This window comes from Plectropomus leopardus, chromosome 12 (genome assembly GCF_008729295.1).
Source record: "Plectropomus leopardus isolate mb chromosome 12, YSFRI_Pleo_2.0, whole genome shotgun sequence".
NCBI lineage: Eukaryota > Metazoa > Chordata > Actinopteri > Perciformes > Serranidae > Plectropomus > Plectropomus leopardus.
Window position 1 is genome coordinate 14920857 of NC_056474.1, and position 25184 is coordinate 14946040.

The 25184-nt window shown below is 40.2% G+C and overlaps 1 protein-coding gene across 1 annotated transcript; it reads left to right on the forward strand.

Moving 5' to 3' along the window:
- The first annotated feature begins 539 nt into the window (after positions 1-539).
- On the forward strand, positions 540-24346 carry LOC121951869 (collagen alpha-4(IV) chain-like). The gene is made up of 47 exons (XM_042498354.1): positions 540-593; positions 2060-2102; positions 6189-6260; positions 6598-6732; positions 6887-6931; positions 7537-7653; positions 9043-9108; positions 9270-9305; positions 9463-9525; positions 9645-9680; positions 9811-9852; positions 9952-10035; positions 10145-10189; positions 10266-10334; positions 10423-10467; positions 10554-10607; positions 10871-10934; positions 11497-11601; positions 11763-11921; positions 12086-12094; positions 12204-12293; positions 12727-12878; positions 13009-13081; positions 13237-13343; positions 13462-13645; positions 13754-13819; positions 14203-14310; positions 14482-14700; positions 14843-15007; positions 15175-15342; positions 15630-15773; positions 16638-16748; positions 16854-17032; positions 17659-17722; positions 17975-18049; positions 18149-18256; positions 19358-19465; positions 20046-20117; positions 20286-20414; positions 20675-20782; positions 20921-21076; positions 21158-21265; positions 21792-21929; positions 22064-22180; positions 23414-23602; positions 23711-23994; positions 24086-24346. The coding sequence occupies exons 1-47, from the start codon at positions 553-555 to the stop codon at positions 24344-24346; spliced, it is 5013 nt and encodes a 1670-aa protein (XP_042354288.1). The 5' UTR covers positions 540-552.
- The last annotated feature ends 838 nt before the right edge of the window (positions 24347-25184 follow it).

The window sequence follows — 25184 nt, forward strand, 5'->3', positions numbered from 1 at the left end:
AGACAGGACAGCCCAGAGAAGTTGTTTATCCTGAGGAGGGAGGCGGTCTGAGCTTACTGATGCGGTCAAACCCAATCATCATCTTTCTCCCCGTCTCATCCCCGATACTTACAAATAGTGGCTGCTACTCTGTTTGGTTTTTACTGATACGGAGGCAGGAGATTAGTTTGAATCTTGTCGAAGATTATCCCGCTTAGGATGCACTGAAGAGTTCATGAAGATTCATTTGAGCGGTGCAAATTTGGGTGAGTTGTGAAAGTTTATGTGCATGACAGACTGCTACCTATAGACTTCATGGGCTGGAAATTTTTATGCCTAAGGATATTACCTGAGTGGGAGGACAGCACCAATGATTACTTTATGGTTAGCATGTTAAAAATTCTTACTTGCATGTACCATATTTTACCCCAAAGGAGGTTATTTCTTACTATCAAATGATATCAGCTAACTAATGGCTCACAGGTGTCTTTGGTGTTTTATGCTTCCATCATCCACCACAGGGGGCAGCACTGAGGCCAACACTCACCTGTTAAGCAGACTGATGAGACAAAGATGGGATCCCCAGTTTCTGTTGTGACTCTAAGCTCCATCAAGTGAGTCCCACTGCAACAACATTAACAATAAAATATTAGTAATAACATCAATATGATATGAATGTAAACATTGTGTTATATTTTGCAGCAACTATATCTGATGATTACTTTTTGTGACTGAGTTGTAATGCATATTCCCAAATCAGAAAGCGTTGATCAACGTATCTTCCATTGTTTAAAATTTGATGTTGTGTTAAATAACAATAGGGAACATTTTATCAGAAAAATATACATTCTGATAAAGAAATATAGTGTGCTTCTATCACAACTTATTCTAATATTTTCTGTCAACATCTAAGATTTCTCTTTCAAAAATACCTTCACCTGCAAAAACGAAAGATGTCACCGAGCCCTGACACAGTAAACGTAAGACAGCAATGCCTCACTAAATCTGGAGCAGTTCACATTCCCTACTATGTAAACCAATTTACCTGAATATAAACACATTTCTTGCTTGTTTGTTCAGATCCTTAACAAATCCGTATACTTGCAGTCCAGTATGTAGACTCTGTAAAAAGCTGACCTCCACCGGCCTGAGATGGTGTCACCTGCAGACTGATGAGAGTTTGGGTTGAGAACATTCTCTTGGAGTTTAGTTTTCCTGCATACAGGAGCAACACATAACAGAAAACATTGGCTTTGAATGTTTCTGCAAACCATGTACATATCACATTTGGGCCTTTCATGTGCATCATATCAATGTTTCATAAGTGGCACAGTGCTAATTACATGTATATGAGCTGACTTTGTCATTGGGCAGTGGAGGGGATGGTAGATGGCATGAGACTTAGGCAAGACAGTTGCCAAACTGCAGGCCAACCTACAACAAAAACAGTTTTTTGACGACAAACTACAGCATCTCCAGCGGCAACTGTGCCACAAACTGAGTGTTTTTAAGCAAGACATTGACACCACTCCTGGTGAGGATAGTGAAACAATAGCTGCATGTTTTTAGTAAAACATTGGCAACATTTTTGGCAGTAACCGTGGTTCAAAAACTGCGTGTTTTTTTAGTGAGACATCGGCACCATTTGAGATGGTGATTGTTGCAACAAAACCAAGCATTTTAAGCTAAAACATGACCTTTTTTAAACCATAACCAAGTGGATTTTTTGCCTAAACCTAACCATATGTTAACCAGAGCACTATCCAAAATTTAAAGTAACGTAGCGTTTCAACATATCTGATATATAGCATACAAATCTTGCATATATGTAGTTAGAAAAAAACGTAAAATGCCATTTTTTTAAATTATTTTTTTTATTATGAACAAAATATTTGCTTGAATTCTGTGAGGTTTACTAATTTGGCAATAAACCAGATTTATAAGGTAACCAGAAAAGCATTTTTTCTTTCACTGCTCACAAAATGTGCCTCTTTTTGTCATTTGTGGTTGTGTAAAGGGCATCCAGCTGCTGGGGCTAAATGAGACTACAGTTAATCTGTTACCACCGTTACATTCACAGGTGGATCTTTGTCCTGGTCGTCTGTGTGCAGCAGCTCAATGCAGTAAGCCTTTCTTTTTAAGTCTTCATTACATTTACATTTAGCCTAGATTACAACATATCACTACCATGTAAAACTTCAACTGAGTTTAATTTCAAGAATACACTATTAATATGACCATAAACGTGTATAAACATACTATGCTGTATGACTATATAGTAGAGAATAACCATTACCCATGTGCATTTCTCCCAACCTCAGACATCCAATACATCGCAAGACACAGCAAAAATTTACTGTTATCGTAAGCAATAATGCTTTGTTTTTTCAGAAGTTGCCGTAAATAAACTGCAGACCATTCAAAATGCAGCAACATACGCACTGATCAAGAAGACTATGACGAGGAGAACACATAGCCGACCTTTCACTAGAACAGATTTCCGTTCTATGTTTAAATTATTTAGTGGACTTGCGCCTCAACAGATTAAAGGTGCTTTTAATGTACACTGGTTGAAACACATGCACTTGCTACGCTGTAAAATAGCCCTGACATGAACATTAATGTTTAAGAACCATCCATTTTTGTTGAGACTACATTATACAGATGTTGTATTGGACTGCACTGCACTGAAATCTATCATGTTAAGTTTAATTACAACTTCACTTTTATAAACACTGCTGCTGCTGCTGCTACAGTAGCCAGGAACGCAGTTTAGGCCTGTCACAAACAACCAACCATCAGTGCAGCGCCAAGATTGTCCTAAAAATGACTGTCTCAATGCACTTCATGTCCCTTCGTGGACATAGCTTTCATGTCAGTGTGCTCCTGTTTTGTGCACACCTTGGTTCTTACATTCTAGTAGCTATTGGTGAAATGTTTACTGGAAAAAAAAAATCTTGACCTTAAGACTGTATGTGTTGCTCCCAAGGTGTTTATAAAAGTGGTCGCCAAGTAATTTAGATTTTCATGCACAGTGTAAAGGAATGCTTGTTTTTACTGTACACAAAGATAGTGTGCTACTGCTACAGCTGTTTCTGCAACAAGCTGTTAGTTTGTCAACTGAGAGCAATTGCTGATTTAAATGCAAACTTTCCCACTGAGGAGATTTAATTTATGATGCATTTTGTAAAAACAAACAAAAATAAAAATGATTCACTGACATACAGCTTAATTAATATTAGTATTGGCATTGAACATCCAGTATTGGTTAGGCTATGCTGTAGTAAATCTAGGTGCAAAACACTGTTAGCTGGATACAACAATAATTATCTGGATACAAATAGGGCTGAGTGATATGGCTTTAAAATAATATCACAATATTTTTAGGCTATATCGTGATACACAATATATATCTTGATATTTTGAAATCTCCTCTACACTACTGTAAACTACTAAAATACAAAAGATGAGTCTGAAAAAGGAAACGCCAAAGTGCGTCTGACACCGGTTGCTAAAAGAACGAGACAGTTTAAACTCGATGTTCGCAGTAAAATCATTTTAGACATTGCAATTGGAACAAGCTGCGATGCATCGAGTATGTTCATATATTCACCCACCCTTACTTCTGTGTTTGACTTTGCATATCCAAACCATGCCCCAACAACAGTAGTAGCCCTTCTTTTGGGTACAAGCTCCTCCTCGTTTTATGTAGGCCAGTTGGTGTCAGTGTCGCTCCCCAGCTCCTCCACACGTGTTTGTTTTTTTGGTGCCATGCATTATGTAGACACCACATGGACAGATGCAAAGCATTATCACAAAAAAACAAAAAGTACGATATAGCAATATGTAACAATAGACGTTTTTTTCATCATCGGACAATATATATCATCATATCGCACAGCCGTAGATACAAACATGAGCAACTCTAGACTTCTGTAGAAACAATATGGTGGATTCCACATAGGAGGAACTGCCGTGTGGGTATAAATAAATGTCTCATTCTGGGTTAACAAAAAAGCAACAATAGTTATTTTTAAGGGATTATACACTTATGAAAACATAATTGTTAATATGAGTATGCCAATATAGTCTTACACAGTAAACCTTTAAGGTGAAGTGGTTCTCCAGTAAAAGATGGCTAACTGCGACCTTTAGTTTGTCAGAGAAGTCACTACTTTCCTCCTGTGTGAGAAATTCACGTGGTACCCGGTCATGCTAAGGCTGTCAGTATCTCAGTCATCTTTCTGAAAGGATTATCAAACATGAAAGCAGGGGTAAAACTGGGCTCTTTTGGCAGCGAAAACATACAGCAACATCAGCTAACAACATTACCCGAATAAACAGCGCACACAAACGGGGAATTGAGCCGAAAAACAGCAGCTTCAGGATGATGATGGGTGACATGAGGCGTACGATGTGCGTTAAAACTTCGTGGGAAATGCGCACTAGCCATTAATGTTATGTGAAAAAGTAATGTTGACGTTAGACTTTGCCCCTAAAAACGCCACTGTAACGTTATACAACAAAACAGCTCTTACCTGTGAGCCGCACGGGAAGGAAGGATATAACGTTAAACATTAGTTTCTGCAGATAAACACGTTTGTCAAAATTGCAATCCCAAAACATGACAAACTTTGACAAGAGGCACAGCCTTGAATTTACGGCGCTGACTGCGCTGACGTAACCGCTCGTTTAACTCCGCCCCCTCCGGGGTTAAAAGGAAGTTGCGGTTTTTTGTTTGTTTGTTTGTTTTTTTTCAATATTTCAGTGATTTGTACTGAAAATGTACAAAACACTTATAACAACTTTTACATCCATTAAGTACATGAATACACTACACGAATGCCATAACAAACAATATTATAGAAAACAAATGTAATTTAAATTCAAGATTGAAAAATGATTACAAAGGAAGTGCTTTTCTGCTGTTTTTTTAATGGAAATGTAACATTAAACAACAAAGAGGGGAAAGGTAATAAAACAAAAACAACAAAAAATAATAGCAATAACAATAATAATAATTATAATAATAACAACTTAAAATACATTCAAACAAATAACTTAAAATCTATCACAAGTGTCTTTTGAGATAAGGGAAGGGTAGTATACATTGTTCAGATTCAGATTCAGATTAATTTATTGTCCCCAAAGGGAAAATCACTTTGTATGGACCAGACACACAGCAACATGACACGAATACATAAACAGTGCAACTGTAAATACAACACATTATCTAAAAGTATGATCATTAAATAAAATGATAATTAAAAAAGAAAAAAACTAACATTACTATGGTAATGTTAGTTTATCTCATGGAAGTTATATCTTCATATTATCATTAAAAATTTAATAATTGCAAATATCTGATGGCAAGTTATGAAAATGCTTTCACTTTTGTTAATATGTTGAAATTTCCTTAGCTTTTAAATGGCAAATTCTGCTAAAGCTTGACTGGATGCAACTCAAGATTAACGCTAACTGTCGTTTAACTGTTACAGTATGATATGGAGTGGACATCTGCCAGTGTTTTATCCTTGTCACTATGTTTTCCCAATTTGGCTAATGCACTGGATCCCACAGGCCTGTCCAAACCAAAGCCAAGGGTTGTATGTAACTGTGACTGATGCAGGGGACACCCTTGAGAAAGTTTGAACAGCAGATGTGCGATAGACCTCAATTTCACCAGCATTAACTCATCTAAACATTTACTAAGATGGAGAAAAAATAACTAAATGTTTGGAACACAGGCACAGTAAAATTCCCCATACACATGCACACGCGTGCGCGCACACACACACACACACACACACACACACACACACACAGACACATACACCTTGGTGGGAATACTTGGCATCTGGAGGTGTGGACTTTTCAGCAAGATGTCAGTGCTTTATATGAGTGGGGAAACGCTGAGAGCTTTCTTCCTCATCAAGGTCAGAGCTCTCATTATTTACCAAGTTTATGTGAGAACATTGATTTGTTTAACACTTTCTAATCAAGACTGTTCAGTCTCCACTGAGAAATGTGTTTATTCTCAAGGCTAATTCTCATAAAATATTCAGGAATGCCAGATGTGTCCAAACCACAACCTCTGATCTCTTACTGTCTTCTGGCCTGCTCAGATACACACACAGCCTTGACCAGTCTCCATCCCGCTGTTAATCTGACTTTATTCTAATTCTCATGGTTTGTCTCTGTGGTTTCAGGGGGAGATTGACAGCCCATGTGAGGGCCGAGACTGCTCTGTATGCCCCTGTCTTCCTGCCAAAGGTGCACGGGTATGGATTTTATCTTCTCATTTTGTTATTATTCGCAAGTTATTCTTAATTAATCTTCCAATAGTAAGATTGATATTTTGAATTGTGGTTGTGGTATTTTATCTTCCCTGTCTCAATTATAAATGCCTAGCAGCAGAAAAAAATGAAAATCAGAAGCTGAAAATAATTAGATTTCATGTTTCGACAAATATTGTATCAGAGACTTACATTTAGGAGAAAAAAAAGTGAATAAAATCATCAGATAACTTACTGGTCCTAAAGGGAAAAAAGGTAATCCTGCAAGTGTCACTCACAACAACAGTTAAAAGTTTTATATACTTGGCTTTTCTCTTTGTAGGGAGCTCCAGGGAAACCAGGCCAGCAAGGCCCGCGGGGACCGGTGGGACCACGGGGACGTGAAGGTTTACTTGGAGAGAAAGGCAGGCGGGGAGCAGAGGGATCACCTGGCCCAGACGGGCCCAAAGGAGACCACGTTAGTGTGCATGTGCATGTTGTATATGTGTGTTGTGTTTAAAATAAAAGAGAAAGCAAAGCAAATATTGAACAAAATGCCAATATATGTAATTATCTATTGCATAGAAAAACCCTGTAATGAATTAATGATGCCCATATCTTTTACATTCCAGGGCCGGACTGGACCTCCTGGTTTTCCTGGTAATGATGGCTCACCAGTAAGTAAACCGCTGTTGTTGTAAATTTAATCTACAGAGGACACGTACTGCTCACACTGACATTAACAATCCCACAGAGGTGAGCAACCCTCTCAGGTGACAGCAACAACTTTCCGAACAGTCCAGCCAATAGCTGACATACTTCCCGCTTATTTTCTCCCATAAGGCATTTAGAATATATCCTTGATAATATTATCAGGTACTTTTTCAAATGTCAATATGTCATGCAGTAGCCCCAACTGTGTAAGTGCCTAGTTCATACTTGTATGGTACCTTATACACAGTAAATGGTGCAGGATTTGAAGCTTGTGTCAACTCTGCCCTCTAGTGGTCACATCTGGCACACTGTAGGTGTTAGTGTGGTTGTCATCTAACACAGCTGCTTCTTTTTTTACTTAAATATTTATGTTTAATAAAAACTCAAGTTGTTCATCTTAACCACTTTATAATTATGAATTATTGAAGATAAAATATAGGGCTTAAGCAATGAATGCTGTGAGACATGTTTTCTCAAAGATTCTCAACTAGAGTAAGAGAGGTCATAATTGTGGCCTCTAATGCTCTGCAGTTATAAATTACCTCTGTAAATCTACACTGTTGTTTAGGGACACCCTGGGGCAGGTGGTGAGCCGGGTGCACCAGGAGTGGATGGCTGTAATGGGACAAGGGGTCGACCAGGAGTTTTTGGTATCCCTGGTTTGGATGGCCTCCATGGGCCACCGGTGAGTGGAACTGCTTTGTTTCTGTTAGCCGTTATTCAGTCAGTATTGAGACCTCAAGCCTTTCAACAAAATGTATGGGTTTTTACAGAGTTATGCAGCAAGGCAAAGTACATTGGATTTGTAGTCAAAAGTCTAAAATGTGAAAAATCTGCAGGGTTATTTTTCTGCATTTCTGCAGCACATCATTTACATCCTATTCCAGTATTCAGATGTAGTGGCACAGTGGAAATCATGGTGCTTTCACACCTAACCTGTTTGGTTAAAACAAATTCACATCAGTTTGCCCAATTCGTACAGTTTATTTTGGCTGGTAGGGAAAACATCAGTTGAGCTTATTTCAAGCTGTACTTACCATGTATTATGTGAGTAGAACAGATTGAAAGAAAAACCCATTAAGATGTATATGAAAGATAACTCCTAATCAGCTGAATAACTAAAGCCAAGACGGCCTGATTAATGGGCCAAAAGCTATTAAAACTGCTCTGCTTGTATCCAACTTTGTGTCCTTTGTCAGTTCATTAAGTCTGTTTAAAAGTGTGTGACAGATATCCAGCAATAGTAATAACACACCAGTCACCTCCTCCTCATCCTGTCTTTAGTCATTATTCAAAATATGCATTCGATTTTCAGTCTAATAATGCTGACAATGCTTATAATCGGTTATCTCTCAATGAGCTCTTCGTGACACCAAAGAACATAAATTTACACATCAGAGGTTTTAAGTTTTAAGTGCTGTTTAAACTTATCTTAGTCACCAGGATTTGATTTCCCCATATGCTTCCTGATGATGCAGGATGGCAATCACAACAACTGTACAATTCGAGCTACCAGTCAGTCTATATAATTTCCTATAGCTTGTCTTCTCCTCGTGGTTTATTTGTATCATGCCGGTGTGAACAGCAACTGGACCACACAAAAATACAATAATGAATGTTTTCGTTGTTGTTGTTTTCCTCCCCAGATGAACCGAACTACAGAAGTAAAAACACCCTCATTTAGCACCGAGTTACTAAAGGCTGTGGAGGTCTAGATGGTGGTTGGACATGTAGACCTGAGGCCTGAGTTTGTGTCCTGCCTCCTATCAGTTAACTTTTTAAAAATGTTAAACATAGTGATCTCCCTCTAAAAAAACAGAGTTGCCTTATCCAGCAGATGCAATATGCTGTGGGAATAATCAATTAAATAAACATCTGTACTGAACAGTCACAATACCCTTAGTCAACCTAATTGAAGGTTGTTTTGCCACATTGCCCAGTATTAACTTTCCATTGTCCCAGTGTTTTGTAAAAAATGATTTATAATTATGGAATACTTTATCTGCTCTTTTAATTCTGCTAGCTATGTTCTAAAATGTGTCCAATGCAAAAATTTGCTGTGTCTTCTTATCAGGGATTAGCAGGACCTAAAGGAATTAAAGGAGAACCTTTGTATGGTGCTGCCCTTCCAGGGCTTCCAGTAAGTTCCCCGAGTCTGGACACACTCAGATAATGCTGGACTGGACTCTAGCAGTGTCAGAACTCATTTCCATTAAAGCAGTTTTATAATTATTTGCAATTTACAATGTCTGTAAATATTACCATCTTAAATTCTGATTTTTGTTTGGTTTTGTCTTGCAGGGAGAGCGGGGTACAGATGGACCATGTGGTCAACCTGTATGTTCTCTTTTCTTTATTTAACAGTGAAGCAATAATCCTTAATAATATTCAGCTAATAGATGGAGCATATATTAAATGTTTTATGTCTTACACTGTGCATGGGGTTAAATGTTTCTAACCTTGTGTATTTTTATTTATTTATTTTTTAATTCAGGGAAGAAAAGGAGACATTGGGCCCTGGGGCAACACTGGCCCTCGTGGCCCTATTGGATTTGAGGTGAAAAATGTGTTATTAAGACCATGAGATTACTGTACATTCACGGTATGCTGAATAATATATTACATGGACAAATGTGCTGCATTTATGTCAAAATGTTTGTGTGTGACTCAATTTAGGGCTCTGAAGGACCTAAAGGTGTGAGAGGACCACCAGTGAGTCACCTATTTAACAGTCTTTGCCAGTGCATGCTGTAAAATAAAATCTTTGTGTGCATTCAGACACACACAGAGACACACATTCGAACAGACATAAAACGTTACTAAACTCTTGCTTGCTCTGCAGGGCGACCCCAGAGGATCACTGGAAGGCGCCAAAGGTGACGATGTAAGAAACCATTTTGGGCTTTGACAGATATGCACTGAAGTTTTGTTTGTGTGTGTGTTTTTCAACAAATATCTTCAACTATTTAAATCCATATTCCAGGGTGACCAAGGCCCACCTGGCCTACAAGGACCCGAAGAAGTCATAGAATTTCCTCCTGACATTTTGTCACCCAAAGGTTACAAGGTAAAGTTCTCATTTTGTATTTACACAATAATGCAGATTTCTATCTATTGTATAGACCTGTTTAAAGACAAATATTTATTTACTTTTTATTTTCTTTCCTGCTTTTCAGGGAGATCGAGGTCCACCTGGACCATGTGGACCAAAGGGCATAAGCGTGAGTTTCATCCAGTATGTTAGCATGCAGGTATGCGAATGAGAAATGTATTTACTTTCATTTTCTTCCTTGTCAGGGTGGTAGAGGAGACTACATTCAAGGAGTTAAAGGAATAAAAGGAATCTCTGGTTTTCCTGGACCTAGGGTAGGTGACATATATCAGACTGCAACATACATTTAGACAAACGCATGCATACACACACAAAATGTTCATTAGATTATTCCATCTCTAGGGTCCTCCAGGATCTCCTGGTAGAGATGGATTGCCAGGATGGGAGGTACACCTGTAACATGAGGCCTAAGCTTTCTCTTATGTTACTATACAAAGGCATTTTTTAGGTTAAATACATTCGTATAATTTCAGGGTTCCCGTGGAGAGAAAGGATTTCCAGGTCTCACTGGAAGAAACGGACCAAAGGTAAGCTTTACATAAACTTCAGAACAAAACTGGAAAGTTTGTGTTTCTATCTCAGTTTGAGGTCTTTTTCAAACATGGGTACAAAGTGAAGAAAAACTATGCTGCCCTCTGGTGGTTGTTCAGTGGGACTATCCCATTTACCAGACAAGACCATTGATCTTTTTATCCCTTTTCTAATTTTCAGAAATATTGTGTGAATTAGTGTTCGTCCTTGTGTTTCCATTTATGACTATGGTTTCTGTCTTTGCCTTTGCATTCAACAGGGTTATCCCGGAGATCCAGGTCTCCCTGGTCCCCAGCACTTTCTCAATGGAAGTGATGCCAGAGGTGAGACCAACTGTAGCAGCTACACTCTTCTCACTGGCTGAGCTATGTTTGCCCACTGGTACCACTATCTATTATTTATCTTATTCATGTTTTTGTTGTTAAAATATGAAAACAAAACCATATCCTCAATAAAAAGCCAATACTTGACAATCTGAGTCTTAGATTTTAGACATGCACTCCAGTGGAAATAGCTTTACAGTCCATCAGGGTGATTAAAGGATACTCCACCCAGAAACTGTGTTTAGGGTATCAAACACCCACCCACTGGATGATTTAAAGGTGGTTGTGATTTTTTAAAAGCTTATTTCAAGCTGTGGGCACCTTGTATTATGTCAAATCAGATCTTTAAAAAAATATATATATATATACCTCAAGCCACTCCTGCAGCATAATCCACTTCTCTACAATTTACCTGCATGTCACCAAAATATGGCTGCGTACACTGTTTTTTGTAGAATATCACTTGAAATTACATTGATGGCTAAAATCCTCAAACAATCCTGACCTTAATTACTTTAGGAGAATAATCAAGCTGACTCCTTCATGGTTCTGTACGTTTCAGGTGTTAAAGGTGACCGTGGGTATCCTGGATTGGCTGGACCGCCAGGTGACCCTGGGTACATGGGCATGCAAGGACCTCCTGGCCCACCAGGGTTAACAATACCAGGTCATAGTTTGTCTTTGGTCACTGTCATGTCACTCCTGATTTTAAGTATTTTATATCACTGGGTTTATGACTCACTCTGATCAGTTTGAAAAAGTCAGTCAGTCTGTCAGTCTTGATCCTGCCTTTCTCAAAGTTTCATATTATACTCTATGCCTTTCTAGAAGAGCTGGGTCTGCCTGGTCCCCGCGGGTTACCCGGTCCCAAGGGATACAAGGGAGAGCCAGGAAGCTACATCAACACCGAAAATCTCCTTCCAGGACCAAAGGGAAGCAAAGGACTCCTCGGACCTAAAGGTGTCACAGGCCCCCCAGGTCGTCCAGGTATGTTAGCACTTCCTTCATAAATAATTTCACAAATGTAATTTCATTTTTTGAATAATTGTGAGCTAATCATATTTTTTGTGTTATTTGAATGTTTACTTACTTTTTGGCTTGTGTGTGTTTGTGTATCTGTGTATGTGACATACTTGATGTGATCGGATCAGGATGTGGAGGTGAGCTCTCCTTTACCTGATGAAAGAAGTCCACTAAGTCATACATACGAAGAACTTTCTGAAGTATATAACTTATGTTGGTCAATATTTATGACTGGTTTATCCACAGATTACTACTGTGAGCCTGGTAATTCTGGGGACCCTGGAGACGTAGGACCTAAAGGATTTCCTGGAAACAAAGGTCTCAGAGGAATTAAAGGTGATCAGTGATTGTTTATATGCATTGGTTATTAGTTATTTAATATTCTTTTATAGTATAGTGGTATAGTTTATAAAACCACTGCACCACATTCATACTTTTTTGTTAGCGCCAGAAAATTATGATACCAGTGTCAATAGCAGGGTTCCCACAGCTCTTTAAAAAGGCTTTAAAGGCATTACATTTATTAATCAAATCAATGGTATTGAAACATATTAAATCTTTACCAAATTTAATGTCACACAGATCAGAATAGAGGAGCCAATAACACCAAATCCAATCACATAAAAAAATTAAATTAAAAGAAAAAAAATTCTAGATCTGGGTATAATGGATTGAATGCAGGTATAGTTTTAGTTTTAATCTGTTCGACATCTTAGAGGTATAGCATACCAGTACCCAGGCCTTATTTTGTCATTTGTGTCTCCTAAAGGGTGTCCAGGGGAATGTAACTGTGGGTCTGGTGGGGGAAAAGAAGGCCCCCCTGGTCCCCCTGGTTATGCAGGACCTCAAGGATTACCTGGAACTAAAGGACTTAAAGGACACCCAGGGCTGAAGGGAGATGAGGGTCTAAGAGGACAACAAGTGAGGACAGCAGAACTAATAATTGAATACTATTTTCAAAAAGATGCATAAAAATCTGTTTGTTTTATTTTTGTAATAGCCACTGAAACATAGTTTTGTATTTGACTTTGATTTTGTGTTTTTCTTGCAGGGCTTTCAAGGACCTCCTGGTGTAAAAGGACAAAAAGGTCAAAAAGGTGATGTTTTTGTGGCAGGTCTTAAAGGTGAGCACCGAATCAAACCTGTACTACACACATTATAATTATATAAGCAAATTGTGACTGTAATTTTAATGCTCTCTTTTGATGATCTCTGTTTTGTACATGACATAACACGATTTATTGAACATTTATTTCCTATTTCTTTTTGTCATTGAAAGGTGCTAAGGGTAACCAAGGGGTACCTGGATATCCTGGTCCTCCTGGAGACACAGGGAGGCCAGGACTGGATGGTTCCCCTGGCCCTGCAGGAGACCGTGGAACACCGGTTAGTGCACATTTCCCATTTTGTACTGTGAATGGAAGATATGGAACGGAAACATTGCTCCCCTTTGTTACACTCTGTTTTGGTTCTGCAGTTATGGTAACAGGTAACATGTTTGTAGGGGGCTGGATTTGCAGGATTACGTGGTCCAAAAGGTGTCCCTGGTACTGCTGGACCCAAAGGGTTTCCAGGACTTGTGGGCCCCCCTGGTCCTGGTTTTCCAGGTGCTAAGGGGCTACCTGGACCTAAAGGTGATCCTGGATATCCTGGCTCTCCAGGAATTCCTGGACGACAAGGCCCCCAAGGTCTGAGACTGGACCCAATTCAGAGATTCTCAGTTACTTTAAATACACCCTATCCCACATTTAGTCGGGTCTCATGAGCTCAAAAAATATGTTGTTTTGTGTCACCAGGTGACTCATGCTGTCAAGAGGTCGAGATTGGATCCCCTGGTCCTAAGGGTGAACCAGGTTCACCAGGTAAGTCTTCCAGGTGACACATAATATCTTATAATAAACATCACTGCATCCAGGCACTGTAAAAATTGCATTGGTTAGTCAAAAGTGATTGCCTAATTTTGTATTGGCATCCCAATTGCCAGAAAAAAATGTTTACATTGAATGTTTCTGCAAACTACAGATATGTTACATTTGAACAGTAATGTGCAACACATATGTTAAAAATTAATGTTTTTCAAAGAACAATTCAGTGAAGGTGTGGGTATGTTTAGGCAAAAAACACTAATCTGCCTTTTCTAAAGTTCTAAGAAAAGTTGTTCAAAAGCCATGTGTCATGAAAAAAACATTGTTTCTTACCTTCAAAACACTGTAGAAACATTGCTAGTCACTTTTGCCCCTTGTAGGGATTCCAGGTGTGCCAGGAGGAATTGGTCGTCCTGGAAGTCTGGGATATCCAGGCCCTAAAGGCATGAAAGGAGATGACAGTAAAACTGGAGGGATTGGACCTCAAGGTAACAACTCTCTAAAATGTTACCAAATTAAAATTATACATACATTTTGAGAAAAGACTGTCCATTTGAGGACCCAAGTTCAAGCTTGTGGATTACAAAGCATCCACAAATTATACAGTGAGGTTGGAGCATCGGAACATTGGAATTGTGGGTCTCTGTTATTTGTTAAAGGACCTCCGGGTTTAAATGGGGATCCAGGTGACCCTGGTCCAAGTGGAGTTAGCCTGAAAGGCCCTCCAGGCTCACCTGGGTTGCCAGGATCACCAGGCAGGAAGGGTGACCCAGGAGATGTCCTCTCTGTCAGTCGAGGCCCTACTGGCCTCCCTGGCCACTCCGGGGCTCTAGGGACAAAAGGACCCCGTGGCACTCCTGGAAAACCAGGGATTCCAGGTACGTTTAATTTCTATTTAGGTGAGCACAAACAAACCACTCAACAACTAATGATTCTGTTAATGTCCCAGATTTCCTGAATTTACAGTGTACTTTCTTCTATAATTGGAATTGATTGGCCATCTGTACATCGGAATTACAGGTGCACAAGGCCAACGTGGACGACCTGGTTGGAAAGGCGACCCTGGAGACAATGGTGACCCTGGAGCCACTGGTCCCCCAGGTCCACCATGCACTCTGTGTGATCTGACTGGACCTCCAGGCCCTCCAGGACTTCCAGGAAACCCTGGACGGAGGGGAGCACCAGGTCACCATGCAGCAGCAAGCAAAAATTATGGATGTGTTGATGTCACTCTGGATGTCCATATGAATGTCCCTAAAAATATGTCAAGATTAATCCCAGAGTATGAATATTTTGTTGTGAAGCAACCATTTAACATACTTCTCACAAAGATAATTTGTAATGTTGCATAGGTTACCTTGGTCGGAAGGGTTCAAAGGGAGATATAGGTCCACCTGGTAATGGACGGATGGGTCCAAAAGGTTTCCCTGGCCCGCCTGGTTTGCCAGGCCCAGCTGGACCAAGAGGCACCACTGGCCCCTTGGGAGATCCTGGGATAGACGGCAGGCCAGGACAGAAAGGTGAACCACTGGCCTGTCTTGATAAGAAAGCATTTCTTTTTACCTAATTATTTAAATCTTAAAGGTGCCTCAGACCTTGTGTGTACTGTCCAGTCTATCATGCTTAAAACTGCATCATGTCTGTCATTGGGACACTAGTAGCTAGTTGCCAGTCAGCTACTTTAATGAATAGTCCCCTAAATCCCCACAAAAAACACTGCAGTCTAGTTCACATGTTATCAACATGCTTTATATCTGTAAACTAATCTGTCCTGTTTGAAATAAGACTCTCCTTTTGATTCATCTAGGTGAAAGGGGTTACACAGGCAGGGCTGGGGCCAAAGGTCTACCAGGTCCTCCTGGACCTCCGGGATCCAGAGGTCAACAAGGAGAAAGAGGCTTTAATGGTCGGCCAGGCGACGCCGGATACTCCGGACAGCTTGGTAATAAAGGTAAGTTTCTGTATACATACAATGTGTGAAATAGCTATACTCAGTCTTGCCAGGTGCCATGGCCATGGATGGATTACTAAATGGGCTTACTGGACAAAGACCCAAAGGCCTTAAGTGTCAGAGGGCCCACTGGCCTTCACTTAAAAAAATGTCAAATGTCAAATAAACACATACTGACCGGAGGAGACTCAAAATGAGAACAAAGAGAGATGAAATTACAATAAAGACACTAAATAAAGCACCAGGAGACATGAAATGACCACAAAGAGACACAAACCCAAAAGATGCTTCAAAAGAACACAAAACAACAAAAAAAGGCTAAATCACCTCACTCGCTTCACCTGTCTTCCTCCTATGTAGTAAAAGGCGATGGGGCCATGCCCTAATGTTCTTTTTTGATGGTAAACAAGCAGAAAATTATCAATTTGAAAATATCAAGGTTGTCCCAGGGCATGTGTCTGTAATAATCATTCGGATTTAAATGTATGGCTATCATAGCAAAATACATGCAGCACATTTTGCATTGGCCTATTACAATGAAAGGAGTTTTGGAAGGATTTGTTGCGATACAGAAAATGTCTATTTAGTTAATATTAATGTCTTAAATTATGGCTTGATGCCACCATTCAAAACATCTAACCTAGAAAAATAGCACAAGTTAGCTTAGAAGTTGCAGTGCACTTGGCCCCGGCAGTGTCGAACACAATAGTTCGGAAAACAGCTGTACACAGCTACCGTGCTGAGGACAGGAGGAAGGCACAAAGATTAGCCAACATGATCTATCAAGGTTATTCATTTGTACTTTCAGTGTACTTTATGAAACACACTGGCAAGCATTTAATATCATCTCTGTGGTCCATCCAGGTGTACGCGGTCCACCAGGATTTCCAGGACCATCAGGGATCGTGAATCTAACTAAAGGCCCGTCAGGAATTTCTGGAAGAAAGGGGCAACAAGGACCACCAGGACCTGCAGGCAATAAGAACTGTCACTTAAACAAGATGATTTCACAACAACACCAACCATAGAGTTTAATACACAGTATATGATGATATCACTATTTTCTTCTGTCATTTACAGGCTTGAAGGGCCCAAGTGGAGGGCCAGGTGATTCAGGACCTGATGGACCACCTGGGTTACCAGGGTTTAAAGGCAGCCCTGGTGCTCCTGGCAAGGCAGGAATACCAGGACCTTCTGGGTACCCTGGAGTTAAAGGTTTTCCTGGCCCAAGGGGTTATCTTGGACATGCAGGAGATCCGGTACACAATGAACCTAACTTATTGTCTTACTAAATTTAGAGACAGCTGTTTGTGTCTGCTCAGTTTTTGTCCACTAAATAATCACATACAGTGAAAAAAAGGTACCACTTGAGTCACATATTGTACCAGCAGCAAATCATTTCTGATAATCCCAGCACACTTTGTGGTCTCTTGTGAGCACTATGGTAGGAATTAGCTCTTTGAAACCTGAGCAAATTGGCTTAATTTCTTTCAAAAAACATTAAAAGAAGGGAATGATCAATTAAGGAAGAAATGGCATTAAAACTACCATGAAATTAGTAAAAAGCACAATAAAATTACCCGAACATTATTTTAAAAAAGAAAGTGAAAGAAAAAAGCAAACAAGGCAATCAAGACTTGAAGTAAAGTGCTTAAAAATGATAATTCTGTTACATAATTTTAAATATAGTATATATAGGTATCTGAAAGCACCACAATAGAAGTGATGTTGCTCTAGGTTTCAAAGGCTTTAGTTTAAGGCCAGTCCTTGACTGCTTATGTTATCATCCTCCTGTGAACACATATATCTGTGGCCTTATGGTAGATAATTTACTGTATATATCCCAGAAGTGATGTTAAACACTTTGTGCCGTTGTTTGTTAAAGGGAGATCAAGGTCCTTGGGGACAGCCGGGTATCCCAGGGTTTCCAGGACGTCCAGGAGCCAAAGGTGAGTCAAAAAAGAGAAACCAGGATGTGACTCCACATTTACAGTTTTGTCTGGTTCATCAAAACGATGCGATATATTGTAAGAATGAATGGAAATGCAGTAAAACAATACAATCAGTCATTTAGTTGGACCGATGCAAAACATTACACTACAATAAAATCCTCCTACATAGGAATTGCTTGGTGTGCAGACTTATTTGTTATCTAATTTTTCAGCTGGACTGAACCAAATAGCTGTCCAAATCTGTTCCAGGTGAGCCAGGACCATCCTATGGACAACCTGGTCCACCTGGACCCAAAGGATTGCCAGGAGAGGATGGGCCCCGTGGTAAGTTTGTGAGTTGGTCAGTTTCTAAGATTATATACAATACAGTCAGTGTATGTATAACTAGAAATAAATTTATATCCCCCAAATATCTCCCTTGAGCACCCAGTGGGAGTCCAGGAGATCCAGGGGACCGAGGACAACCGGGATTGTCAGGAGAGCCTGGACAACCAGGCATTGTTGGGGAACCAGGTCAACGGGGAGGACCAGGTGATTTCATGTCAAGATTTGAATCAGAGACATAAAGTACTGCAGCAGTATTGTAAAAAGTGGATTGATGAAGGAACACTACTGTTGTTCACCTTTGATCCTAGAAGTGCTGACTTATGGTCAGATTCAGGAGAAGAACTTGCATCCCAACCTGAAATGTCACACAGTGCTACATCAACAGAGAGAAACAAATAAAAATAAAAACGAAGTGTCGGTGCATTGTGGGAGTAACCAAAATAATTTTCTTGAACAAAATATAAACCTAACTTACATTAAGATACAAATGCACAGAAAAGTGTCTTTTAACTAGACTGTTTAAACCATCCTGATGATGTGAGCTCCACATTCTGTTTTACTCTCTGTCGGTCTGGACTCCCTGCAACCCCAGCACTTTCCAGGGCTCACAATCGGATCCTATCCATTGTTGAAAACGTAAGCAGCCAATCAGCATCGGTGATGTTGCATATAGGCTGCTGCTTACAGAACAGTACTGGTGGTTCCCATATTGTCAAACTGGCTCTGTCGGTGATGAAGAATATGTTCCCTGGTCGAAGTCCAATGTGTACTGTTGTTTTGCCACTGGTTGCATAATGGAGGACCAGGTATGAGGGGCTGCAAAACTGGAGAATGCAGATCGATGTTCACAGTGCTGCGGATAGACAAGGACGCTGCGAGCTGGGATTTCAAGAGGCAGCTGGTTGCTGAATGAGAAACAGCAAAATATGCCTGCAACACCAGTGTATTGCAAAAACCTCATGGGGATTATTGTTGAAAAAGTACACATTGCATACAAATAGTAAATATAAATAAATTGTATTTTTTAGACTGTTACTGTCTAACTGACAACAAATTTTGTAATAGAGGTTAGTGCCAACATCAGGACTGGCTGAGGGAGTTTGTCTGTCAAAGCAAGTACTCCCACTCACAGAGAAAAACAGAATGTTGTGCTCACATCATCAGGATGGTCCTACCAGGCTACCATTCAATGGCAATAAAATTTAGAATTTAAGCCATTAAAACAAAATTTACAATTGTGCTAATACCCTCAGTTAATATGAATCTTGAGTCTACACATTGTTTGAGCTCTTTGTCTCTCTGCAGGCTACCCTGGGCCTCATGGCCCATCAGGTTGTCCAGGTGTTCCAGGTCCTCCAGGTGATCATGGTGGTCTGGGACCTCCAGGCCTACCTGGCCCATATGGGCCTCCAGGTACGTGCATAAGGTCTGTTGATTCTCCCATCATTGGATAAGTGACAAAAGTGGTTCCCAGCTCGAACAGAAATATTTCCTTGCAAAATAGTTTGGTACACAGGCAGGCAGTCACACAGGCAGCAATCCAAAGGGGACGAGGCAAAAAGGTGAGGCCAAACAACACACGCAGGGGTCTAAATAACAGGAAAACACAAGGAGGACTACTGGAACGGTAGACACAAGACAATCTAGTACAGGGAGCACACAGACTAAATACACAGGTGATGAGGGGATTATTAGGCACAGGTGAAACCGATTAGAGCGGTGCAGACAGAAGCAGGAATCACATGATAGCGGGAAGTAAGGATCTGAAATGAGAGGAAGGTTTAGCAACAAAATAAATCAGGAAATGAAACTTATAATGAAAACTGTGAAAAAACATAAATTAAGTAACTTGACCAGACATTACAATAGGTAGAGTACAGGCATTTTAAGTGTCTTCTGTGTTATTGGTACTGGCTCATATCAGAGGTTTTATGATGTGGCTGCCATTAAAACAACAAGATTATTCTTTTGTTGTACTGTGACTTTATGTCAGGACCCCCTGGACCACCAGGTCTCCATGGACTGGATGGACTTAGAGGTCCAAAAGGGAAAAAAGGAGGGAGAGGTAAGAGGGAGGTTTACCATACTTTGCAATAATTTCTTTGTCTTTTATGGCATGTCTTGAATTTGTGTGTGTGTTCATTGTAGATGTTAAGGAATAGTAACGGTTAGTAAATTATATGTTATGATATTTTACTATTAAAACCTAAATGTGCTCTGTTATTGCTTTAAGGCGCAGTTATCCCTGGTTTCCCAGGACCAGATGGTTTTCCTGGAGTCAAAGGTATCAGGGGCCAGCAAGGACCTCCAGGAATCAGTTTTCCAGGGCCCAAAGGCCAGAGGGGGCCACCCGGCAACACAGGTATTATATCTGTTATTACCAATAGTGCATCTACTGCATCCATCTGTAATGACACAATATCTATCTGTAGGTTTCTCCCATTTTCTCCCATTAAACCTTTGAAACCTGGATTGAGAATCATTCGATGATTATCAGATAACTGGGGGAAAAAAAAATAAAAACAAATTATATAGATTTCTGGGTTTTAGGACTCATGACTGGGGTACTGTATACAGTATATGTAGATAATTTATTTAATGTTTCTGTATTTCTTCTCTCAGGTCCTCCAGGTTTACCAGGTGAACCTGGTATCCCTGGAAAAGAATGCTACACACCTAGGATGGGACCCTGTGGAGATGTAGGGTATGAGGGACCTCAAGGACCCCCCGGTGTGTGTGCCTTTGTCTTTGTTCATGTCTATCTTTGTGTGGCCACATTTAGGAATGAACATTAGTGGATATTCATTGTTGGTATGTGGTCATTTCTATCTATCTGTTGACAACTGCGATTTTGAGTTGGATTTTTAGGTCCTGCTGGGGAGTGTGGCCCTCCAGGCCCCAGCGTTCCCTTCAAAGGGGACCCAGGCCTAAATGGCCTCCATGGGTTACCAGGCCGTAAGGGGGATAGGGGCCTTCCAGGACCTCCTGGGTCTCAGTCCAATCCAGGCTTTTCAGGACCAAAAGGTATACAGTGCAAGACTGCTGCCTCAGTATTTACAGTGTTACCATCCAATTCCATCTTTAAATGTTGCTGAACTTTGACAGGTGAGAGAGGTTCTGCTGGTCCTAAAGGTCCTCCTGGACCCAAAGGGCAGATTGGGGTGCCTGGGCCTTGGGGCCGTAAGGGAGTAACAGGCCCACCTGGTGAGGCAGGTGAGAGGAACCACAGCTAAGAGATATTCTCATAATTCACACATGCATCGAGTATATTACCATTAGATTAGATTTCATTTCATTGTCAGTGATAATTCTGTAATTTGTTTTGGATCCCAGGACATCAGCTGTTTAACACAAATACACATAAATATAGAAATACAAACTACAATTAACCAAACAACAAAATCCTACAATTAATGCTACAAATCACCTTATGAAAAGTGGATGCAGTGCAGCATATTAGTCATTACCTATTACATTCAGTGTTCCACTCAGGTACACTGAGGCTACTCAGAGGCTATACTCTCATGTAATATGTTTACTGACTGAAGAACAAACTATTTTGTTGAGGATATTATTTATATGAGATAAAAAAAAATGTTGTTAATTCTCTTTCCATTTTGTGTTTAGCTTTCGTTAGTGTAGAATTAATTCTCATTTATTCAATGCTGCTAAAATGCTGTGATTTATGTCACTTCAGTGCTTCCGGTTATAAATGTATTACATTTTATGTTTATTTTAGGTGCCAAAGGTGCTCCTGGTGATTCATTTCGTGGACCTCCAGAGATAGTTCCCCATGGACTCATTGGGCCTCCTGGTGACCCAGGACCTAGAGGATACCTTGGCAATGCAGGTCCCCCTGGGACTCCAGGACGTAAAGGCGAGAGAGTGGAATATATTCTCATTCTGTGTAGACACATTGCGGCTTGTATCTGATTCCATCTTTGTTGTTTGTTTTAATCCCCAGTTCTCTAGGTTTGTGTGTATATTTGTCTTTGTATGTGTATGTTTCAGGACAGATGGGCTCGAAAGGATGTGTGGGCCTCCCAGGCAGACCAGGTCCACCTGGTCGTAAAGGCCCTGTTGGAGACCCAGGAGATGTTGGTCAGCGTGGATTTACTGGACTTCAGGGTGAATAATCAGATGCAGTCATGTAACAAGCCCAATCTTTGTACCGTTTAACTGGGGACTAGGATTTTGGTTAGACAGACAAAATGAAAAACAGCAGTTACTGTATATACAGGAATCTCCACGGGACTGATAGAAGAAAAAGGCAATGAACAATGAATGAATGAATGAATTAAAAAAAAAATACCTGCAAAATAACACAGACACAAAGGGGATAGAAGTAGAAAAACAAAAACAGGAAATAACCTAAAAAATGGTTAAAAAAAAATATAATCCTGTAACATGATTTAAATATAAAATTATGATAACTATAAAAAATATATTTCTGGACATTTTATCAAGGGCGAGGTAGGATGAGGACCCAAATGCGGAACAAAAAGGTCCAAAAAGTCCACAAAAAACAAGCAGGTTTGCAAAACACAGAACAAAATGATGATGAATAAAAAAACTAAACTGAAATCAACCAGGATGGCAGGGAAGAGCTCGCGTGAAGACAGGAGCAAACAACACAGTGGATCACAGGGAGGAAAATAGGGTGGAATCACAACAGGAATAACAGAAAAACTGACAAGGGAAACATACAGGTATATATGAACAGGGAACAGATCAGGACAACAATACATAGCCGGGGTAGGTGGACACAGGGAAAAGGAGGGAAACACAGGGATTGGCAAAAATATTGAAGGCATGACCAGGAACACAAGGGTGGAGCAAACAAGCCTAAAACAGAACAGGTGTGCAGGGAAGACTAACAAGGAAAGGACAATCCAGACTGATAAAAGACAGGTGAAACTAATCAGACATCACACATGCATAAGAAACACGAAACAAGAAAAACACAAACAGAAAACTCCCAAAATAAAGCCAAAACTATCACACAAAACCTAAAATCTATCATGATTTTAGGTTTAGTGTTATAGTTTTCCTAGCCTTTATGTATATACATATATATATATATATATGTATGTATGTATGTATGTATGTATATAAATCTCCAAAGTTTTAAATACTTGTGAAAGGCATCTGAACTCAACACAAGAAGAGTGATGTCAATCCATGCTTTAAAGGGTTAAAAGAGACACTGAGTTTTTGTAGAAACGTTTGAATGAAACTTTTCACTCAGGGCCACTGATTAAATGATTGTGCGCCTCAAATAAATGCCTGTTTTCATGTCTTCGTCACTCCTATCCTTCCATGTCCTTCACTCACTTCCTGTTCAACCCCTCCATCCTCCAGGTGTCACAGGTCCACCTGGTGATCCCGGTAATCCAGGCTACAGAGGGGCGTCAAGGTCAGGCTTCCTTCTGGTTATCCACAGCCAGTCAGTTCTGGTGCCGTGGTGCCCTGCCGGCAGCAGTCAGCTGTGGGTAGGCTACAGTCTTGTCTACTTGGAGGGACAAGAGAAGGCTCACACCCAAGATCTAGGTAAGGGTCGGCATAAAGAGATACTAAAACTGAAAACAAATTTATACATCAATGCATCAATTTATAGTTGTTGTTTTTTTCTCTTTCTTTTACCTCCTCTCGCTGTAGGTCAAGCTGGCTCCTGCCTCCCTGTCTTCTCCACCATGCCTTTCTCCTACTGCAACAAAGCTGCCTGTCACTACTCAGCTCGCAACGACAAATCCTATTGGCTCTCCACCACCGCTCCCATACCCATGATGCCACTCTTTGGCAAGGAAATTAGCTCCCACATCAGCCGCTGTGTGGTGTGTGAGACAGCTGCACCTGCAGTGGCTTTTCACAGCCAGGATCAAACAGTCCCTGCATGCCCACCTGGCTGGAGGAGTCTGTGGACGGGTTACTCTTTCCTCCTGGTGAGTCTCATAAAAAGCTTCAAGTGTGTTTTAAAGAAAAATGCTGTCAACTCACCTAATGTGTGCCACCTCCTGCAACTTTGCTCTTCAGCACACAGGGACAGGTGATGAAGGTGGTGGCCAGTCTTTGACTTCTTCTGGTAGCTGCCTTAAGGATTTCCGAACTCAGCCCTTCATAGAGTGTCAGGGTGCGCGCGGTTCCTGTCACTACTTTGCCAACCTCTACAGTTTTTGGCTGACTACTGTGAGTCAAAACGAGCAGTTTATCAGCCCGAGGTCTGGTACCATCAAAGCAGCCAACAAACAGCGAGAAAAGACCAGTCAGTGTAATGTCTGCCTCAGAGAGCAATAAAATACCCCTTTTAAGTTTATTTGTAACATTTATTATTTTTAAGACACTCCATTTTTCAAATCTATAAAATGCCAAGCCATTTTTTTACCTCAAAATATTGTCAAATAGAATCTATAAGTGATTGATAGTTTGGGGGCATATTTGAAATTTTTTCTAGTACAAAGAGTTGCTCCTAGTGACAGAATTCTAGGAATATATGTATAATTATTAATTATAATTAAATACGTTTTCCAAGAATTTTACCCTAAAGTTAACACTAGTTCCTCGTAACATAAAAGTTCGCCCTTCAGAGAGTGTCTTAAATGAAAAACTGTTAGGAGTAGGGAGGCTTTTAAGAGAATTAAGAGGGGTTTTTTTTAGCAGAGGAGAAAATGATAAAGACAAATAGAGAGTAGAAATATTCTCCAACACCTGATAGTGAGTACATGAAATGTTCCACATTAGATCATGTAGAAAAATATGCAACAGGATAGCAGTGATGACTTGGGTTGTTCTTAACCCTAAATTAACAGACTGATCACACACTAACAATTACAGAGCTTTCAGTCTCATATTGTGATGCAGTTCATTTTGTTTCCACTGGGTGTTCACATCTTTCAGTCTCACAACAGGAAACCCGATTAAATCTTGTAAATGAATGTGTCAAATCTAGCAACGGGGTCAACCACACCTCCTCACTAAGGTAAACATATCTGTCCTTTTCTTGATGGGAGTTGCTTTGAGAACTTTCCCTGAAATTAGCTGGCTAACTGGCTAAATTAGGACCGCTCTACATATATTCTCAGTGTGTTTGTGAATATGAATACAGATTTTTAGACAATGTCACTGTCACTGTATC

Coding starts and splice junctions, on each gene's coding strand:
- LOC121951869 (XM_042498354.1), top strand. CDS start 553: ATGGGATCCCCAGTTTCTGTTGTGACTCTAAGCTCCATCAA. Junction 13,646..13,753: donor TGGACGACAAGGCCCCCAAG/GTCTGAGACTGG, acceptor TTGTGTCACCAG/GTGACTCATGCTGTCAAGAG. Junction 20,783..20,920: donor GGGACCTCAAGGACCCCCCG/GTGTGTGTGCCT, acceptor TTGGATTTTTAG/GTCCTGCTGGGGAGTGTGGC.